Source organism: Elaeis guineensis, chromosome 4, assembly GCF_000442705.2.
Source record: "Elaeis guineensis isolate ETL-2024a chromosome 4, EG11, whole genome shotgun sequence".
Taxonomy (NCBI): domain Eukaryota; kingdom Viridiplantae; phylum Streptophyta; class Magnoliopsida; order Arecales; family Arecaceae; genus Elaeis; species Elaeis guineensis.
In genome coordinates this window covers 29,753,082-29,760,492 of record NC_025996.2, presented here as the reverse complement: position 1 = coordinate 29,760,492, position 7,411 = coordinate 29,753,082, and the positions used below count along the sequence as shown (strand labels likewise).

The 7,411-nt window shown below is 41.4% G+C and overlaps 1 protein-coding gene across 1 annotated transcript; it reads left to right on the top strand.

Moving 5' to 3' along the window:
- Positions 1-2,523: 2,523 nt before the first annotated feature.
- On the top strand, positions 2,524-6,841 carry LOC105043167 (protein SOSEKI 3). The gene is given in 6 exon segments (XM_073256079.1): positions 2,524-3,244; positions 3,374-3,443; positions 3,536-3,651; positions 3,779-4,417; positions 4,420-4,714; positions 5,869-6,841. Coding segments are annotated over 6 exon segments (1,635 nt in total). The 5' UTR covers positions 2,524-3,021; the 3' UTR covers positions 6,161-6,841.
- The last annotated feature ends 570 nt before the right edge of the window (positions 6,842-7,411 follow it).

Below are 7,411 nucleotides of genomic sequence, written 5' to 3'. Positions count from 1 at the left end.
CGTGGGGCGGATCACCACTGTCATACGTACAGAGAGCATCGGAGCATTTTGGTCAAACCTGGGAAAGAGGGAGATGCCTTGCTGTTCCCTCTAGATTTCCCCGCCTGAGGTCAAACGGTGCTTGATTGACTTGATTAAATTTTAAGACGGGAAGGAATAACTTAATCCCTCCTCTTGACAATGTTGGTTGGAAGGACAAGTCGCTATTAAACTATGCCAAGGGTAGGTTAACTGATACAGTAAACATGCAGTTATCTAAACAAATGAGAGAATTTCTACCAAAAGACCAAATGAGAGAATAACTTAATACCTTCCCTTTAACAATGCTGAAAAGAAAGCTGATTAAGTCAACACAAGTATCCTGTTGACTGCCACTGACTCTGGGGTTCTTTATGCAGGTAACTAAATTTAGCTGATGAGGGCTGATGTGTGCCCCTCCAAGGCTCCAGTCCACCCCCCCCCCAACAAAAAAAGGGCACTTTGCACTGCTACGAGAGTAGTGAACTGAACCGTTGCCCAGCATTCATTGCGTCCGTGCGTGTGGGCTGGAGAAATCTATAGATTGGAATCTTGGTAGAATTACCGTTCAGATCTTTGATCCAGATAATTTCATGCTTCCACCATGGTATTTGCAAAAGAAATAAAAAAAGAGAGGAAATTGTTCACTGTCACTCTAAAGTACTAGTTAAAGTATTCAGCGAATGGTTGTTACACTATCGAACAAGCGGTGATGTTTCAGTTCAGATTCATCAGCTTCTTTTGTTCCTCTTTTCTTGAATTAGTACGATTATAATATATAGGGATTGGATTCTATTTATTCAAGTAAAGAATGAGGCATATGAAAAAGAGATGCATGATGTATGAATGTCTAAGAGATTTTTTTGAGGCAGTAGACTAGCATATCAAAACAAGTAGAAAAGGCCAGTGACTCCAATCTCTGATGGAGTCACTCCACTGAAAGGCTTAATACCGAGGGAAGCATCATGGACTCCTAATAGAAATGCTTGAGCAATCAGCCTAATTTGGCTGGACGTGGTAATAATATAAAGTAGATAAATAGTTATAACAACAGAAATCAACATTTGCATGGCAAGGGAGCAAAGTAGAATCCAGTACTTTGGCAAAAATGGTCATTATATTTTTTGCTTTCTACGGCATTAGTCCAAGTTTAATTATACTTGTAAAAACGGCGGTAAGGTAGAATGGATAAAATATGGCATATATAAAATAAAATATGGGGATGAAAAAATGTTTAAGAGAGAAGGAATGGAGACAGACCACCACCCACCATCCCCACTCCACGGCCGACATTCACTTTTAAAATATAGTGGATACTTTATTATTTAAAAAGGTATGGCAATTGGCAATCTCTATGGCTATGCACGACGATTAACAATTAGTGGTGGATGAACGTTGTTAGAGATGAGATGATACATATATTTTAAAAGTGATACGTACGTACAGACTGAGTTGAAAAATCCAGTTTCTACAAATACGAACAAGAACGGGCTGTTCATGCCCCACCAAAAAAAAATATTTATTTTTGCAAAATGCCCCCTCGTAAACTAAAAGCAATTCGACTTGTATGATGGCTCCCAGTCTCTCTCTCTCAAGAAGTCAAAATGTCATTGTCCTGTGCGAATTTAGAATCTCTCCCTGGCATGCGCTATGTCATGCTCAGTGTCCTCTCACACATCCACGTCTCATGTGATCGCAAAGGATGTGACTTGATTTTTTTTTTTTTTCCTGGTGATGGTAACCAGGTACGGGGAGCAAAATTGCCATCTATCCGTTTGCTCGGCGGAACCCATCCAACCTGGCTTGTTGGGTATGTAGGCTGGATGCATTTCGATCGTGTTTGATCCACCAGAATATTGATTTGGTCCAGGTTAGCTTTTTTTCTTACCTTAGTTTCTTGAAGGACTGCAAACTGATCATATGAATCTTTGAAGGCTCGGAGGAAAAAAAACATCACATATTTAGCTTGTCTTTTGTTGATAACAACCCACCTGCAGCTTGCAAATTATATGGGTTTGGGTCTACATGGGTCAACAGGTCCGGTCCAAATTAGCTCGGCCAGCACTCTAATTGCTTTGGGTTAGTCACGGCTGACCTGCTGGCAAATTGGGGAGGGTGCAGATTAAAGCCAGATAGTTAAAATTAGAATTTGTTTCCATTAGAAGTGAGTCTCATGCTCATGATTTATTTTTGCATGACCGGCCAAATATAAGAACTCATGGTACTAAAATTATTTTGAAGATAGACAAGACAAAAGATTATAATCCAAATCAAAAAGTAAGCGTACGGATCAAACTATTGCTAGTCATTCTTCCGTGAGCTTTTTATGATCAACTCTCCACTTAACACCAATCTTCTGCAAGTCACTGCCAATTATGGATAGTTTGAGAACTTGCCAAGAAGAAAGGAGAGACAAAATTCAATAGAAATAAAAACCATCACTTTTTTTTTTTTCCTTTGGTGATGGTTTTTTGGTGGGGGACGGAGAGGGAGAGAAGTGGGACAAGGAAAGAAGAGAACTTCAGTTGGATCGCTATAAAAATGTCACCTTTCTCTCGGGTCGCAGTCCATAACTACCGTTTTATGTACTGTCGCTCCCGTGGCTTCTTCTCCTCTCTCCCTGTACGCCACCTCGCTTCCAACTTGTCTGCCATCTTCCCCAACACGAGAAACAAGCATTATTCTAATGGATCACACGTACTAGTAGCGTAGAAAGCACACCACCCATTCGATCCACGCTCCGGGAAGCAATTAATAAAAGCTTGGCTATTCCCCCCAACGCCAGCGTACCTACTTCACAGAGCAAAGCAAACTGCATCAGAAGCCTTTACTTCCCTTCTCTCGGCTTCTCCTTACTTTTCTTTGCTCTCCACCAGCTCTCTGCTCTGCTCCTCTGCTCTCTGTCGCTTTTTCCACCATAAAAATCCCACCTTTAGATATTTCTCTTCACCTCTCTTCTTCCAGTGGGTAAAGGCTGGAGATTTGGAGAGAGGTGGAGGAGAGATGGAAGGCCGGTTGAGGAAGTACGGCGGGCAAGCGAGTCCGGAGAGGTCGAGGGCGTGGGTGGAGCCTCCGCCGCCGCCGCCGCCGTCGCCACCGCCGCCGCCGAAGCAGTACCAGGGGAGAAAGATTCCGGTGGTGTATTACCTCTGCCGGAACCGCCACCTCGAACACCCCCATTTCATCGAAGTTCCCATCGCCTCCCCCGAAGGGCTCTACCTGAGAGGTCAGTGGAAAAAAAAAAAAAAAACTTAAATAAACAAAAGAAGAAAAAAAAACTAAAACAAGAAGAAAGGCCTAATATTTGTTCCACATTGTCTGATTTGGGGCTTTTCTTTCTTGGTTTATTTGGTAGATTTCATTAATCGTCTCAATGTGCTGAGAGGAAGGGGCATGGCCGCCATTTATTCATGGTCTTGTAAGAGGTAGTGGAGAGCTCCCAACTGATAAAAATCCTTTATTTTTGAATTTTTTGTTCGCTGGTGGTTTAATCTGATGCATCCGAATGGTACCACAGGAGCTACAAGAGTGGATTTGTGTGGCATGACCTCTCCGAGGATGATCTTGTGCTCCCAGCTCACGGCAACGAGTATGTCCTCAAGGGTTCTGAGCTCTTGGATCAATCCTCTTCAGGTACTTCCAAATAAAACTATCAAAAGATTTTTTTTAATTGTTTTTTTTTTTTTTTTGGCAATAGGAAACTAAGAACATGCTGCATTTAGGAGTACGAAACCTTTTTTTTTATCTTGTGCTTGTTTAGATCGGATTCATCACGGCAATGGCAACCCAAAATTGCATAACTCGAAGCCCACACAGCAAGAAAACCCCACATTTTCTCGAATCCAAGAAGCTTCTTCTTCCTCCCCACCCACTGTTGTCATTAAAGAGACAAAGCCTCCACCTTCGCCGCCTACTTCTCGAGAAGATGAGCACTCTCCCTCATCTCACAAGGCCGGTTCCTCTGGCAACATATCACCGGAACTCGGACCCAAAAGACCTCCCTCATGGGAGGTCGATTCCCCTGGCACCACGGAGTACAGGGTCTACAAGCCGATTAGTGCTGCAGATGCTTCCACCCAGACTGATGAGAGGGGTGGAAGGAGGACCCGTGGAGGTCCTGGTACCTGCATTCGAGGCGTATCAACTGATGATGGCCCATTGGATCTTGAGTTTGATGAGAGACACAGGAGCCATCGCCTGCATCCTAAGGATGGGTCTGAGATGGGAGGGGATGAGATCTCCCCTCCGCCGACCTCGTCGAGTGCATCCTCCACTTCTGGTGGGAAGACAGAGACATTGGAGTCTTTAATTAAAGCAGATGTTGGTAAGATGAACAGCTTTAGGATAGTCGAGGAGGAGGAAGTGCTTGTCTCCAATGGGCCGAAGCTGAAGGCCACAAATGTCTGATGCAGTTGATTACATGTGGATCAATCTCTGTGAAGGATCATCAGAGCTTTGGGCTTGTTCCAACGTACAAGCCGAGGTTCTCCCACATGAAGTTCCCATCGCCGATGTTTGCAAACTCCATGATGCTGGGAGAGCTTGACTGCCTATCAGAGAATCCAAGGCTGATGGGATTGAGGATGGAAGACAAGGAGTACTTCAGTGGGAGCTTGATAGAAACTAAGAAGCATAAAGAGGAAGTAGGGCAAGGTGTTCCTATTCTGAAGCGATCTTCTTCATACAATGCGGACAGGTAAGCTGAGGACTTCTAGTTGCAAGTTCTAGACTCCTGACCTTCTATTCATATAGTTTTCTGTTTCTGGGTACAATTTATGGAATTGCTTTTTATAGTACAGTAGATTCTTGGTTGTTAAAGTTTTAGGTTTTTGCATATGTTGGTTATTTTGGATCAGGTACTTTTATATTTGGAGACTTCTTTTACAGAAAAAATAATATATAGTTGTGATGCTTATTTAAACAAGTTAGCATTGCTATTTCCATTAAATTGATCATATCTTGCTTTGCTGAACTGTACTATTTTTTGAATGCATTCAGGCTCCACCAATTGTGAGTCTGCATGATGCTTCAAATGTTCTGCCCTCCCTTCCACAGAGCAAACATGAAGCTAATATATATAATGAAAAGAAGTGGGGTTTTTGAATTTCTGGTTTCTCAAATGTGGGTGCTATTCATTAGGAAAGATGGATATCATGACTAAAACAATAAAATGCAAGAAGTAGATCAGGAGTCTTTGGATCTGATGGTGCTATCTCACCTTTTAGGACTAACAGGGTTATGCTGATGCCTGGAATAACACCATCATAGGTTATATTCATTCTGATTTCTTTTGCTTACCATTGGGCACTGAGATGTGGGGGCTGTGCTGCTTTGACAGCTTGGATAGATGCTTGCTTGATCTTCTCCTTAAGCTTATATGTTGAATGCATGTTAATCTAGAATAATTTGAATGAATTCCATTTGTTTTGATTAACAAGAAGCACTAAGTTTGCAAGATCATATTATCATCCATGCTATAAAGAAAAATCAAGGTGCATGCTGCCCAATAGTTCTTTTCAATCTTAATGTCATCATGAAGTCAACTCACTATTGAGTTTTCAGTCTTGCAAGATGTCCAGCATCACTATTTTTTTAGAGGATGAGCTACGGTTTGGCGTAAACACTTTTTTATTTAAACTGTAAATTCAGCTCTAATCATATCAGAAGGAAAACCATTTTCCAGTAATTATTCCTTTAATATTTTGCATTTTTCTGTTCCAATTTCAGAAGTGTTTCAGCCCATGCGCTTTGTACCTGTTCGGTTGGTTCTCATGCTGCAGTGATGTTGGTTTGAACATTTTTGATTTTATATTACTGTAGACTGAATACTAATAAATCCAGAATAAGCAGGAGCTGCAAGTCACCAGATTCCAGAAGGGATAAGGAAAAGGCAGTGGATTCATCACGATCAAAATGCCTCCCTCGTACAATTAAAAAGACTTCCAACAAGCAGCCCAAGAATGAAAAAATGAGGTCACCTATTTCAGATGGCCCAAGGAACTCTTCAGCTGGAGCAGACACCCAGTCATCAAAAGGTGGAAGCAGACGGATAACTGATACTTCCTCGGTGAAAGGATCATCCATGAGGTTAGAATCGTTCAGAGAAGAAAAGGATAAGGTGATCAAGATCGAGGAAAGTTAAGTTCCACAGCACCCTGCCCTCCCTCTAACATTTTTTTTGGTTGTGATATTGCTTCTGTCTCTTGATGTAGAATGTGCCAATTTATTCCTGCAGGCTTACTTCTGGAGCTCGGGTTATAATTCAATCTAGAGCACCATGTGATGATAGTGAGGAGGGATCTGTTTGATAAGAGAAGTGTTCTTATGCATCTTGCGTATTATTTCTGTCCCACGTACTCTACAGCTGAGTGTGGAGAGGAGCTGGTTGTAATTTCCAAAATGGTTGTAAGTTTTAGTTCAATTTTTGCGGTACCGAGTAGTTTTAAATCGTTTTCTTTCTGCCAACCACTGTTTTGTTTGCAGTTCCTTGTTTTTGAGAACTGTCTGAAGAATGTAGCTGCAGTCCTTTGTTTACCTTACCCATACCTTCTAGCCTTGTCCCAATAACTTAACGTCAACTTTATGGATCCTTGTTTGCAAAGTATGTCACGAAATTCTATTTTAAGAAGAATAATACTGTGCTGTTGAGGCCACTGGCTGAGCTGGAGGTCTCCTGTTTTACATTACCGACGGGCAACATTCATGACCTGTACTTGAATTAACTTGAAGACTGGAGATTTATTATAGTGGCACTAATGCCCAGTAGGATTAGGTGTCTCTTACTGATGCAGTACCAAGGATCCTTTGTAGTGCAGTTTGACATTGTACATTGCTAATAATATTAAAATGATTCGTGAAAAACTAGGATTTGGCTTCTGCTCGATGGCATTACAAAATGTGTCTGAAAGTGTTTAGGATGTTGCTCCTCTCATGGCTGTCTGATGATTTATTCTCATTTTCAGAAAGAAAAACTTTGGACTTCAGAGTTTACAGGGATTCATGTTTTAGGATGATATTAGGAGTTGGTGAAAATCTGCAGGTTTCTGCTTTGTTGATTTCAACTTCTCCTTGATACTTGGGTTTTCCTGTCACAGATAGGGATTCTTGGGTTGAAAATTTGTTTTATTGGTTCAGTAACATTTGTTGTTGTTGTGGCTGGCTTCAGAAATTTCGAAAATTAGTGAACTTATTTTTGATAAACCTCAGACTGCTTGCTATTCAGAAAGATTTTCCATCGACCACAGAAGCTAGGCATTATGTCAAGTCTTGACATAATCCAGTGAGAGTATTTCGCTTTGATTGTTTTATGAGATTATATTGTCATTGTTGGGCAAAGGAACTTCCAGATGGAATAATCTTTTTCGTAATGATATCTGAATTCAAATGTAACAAG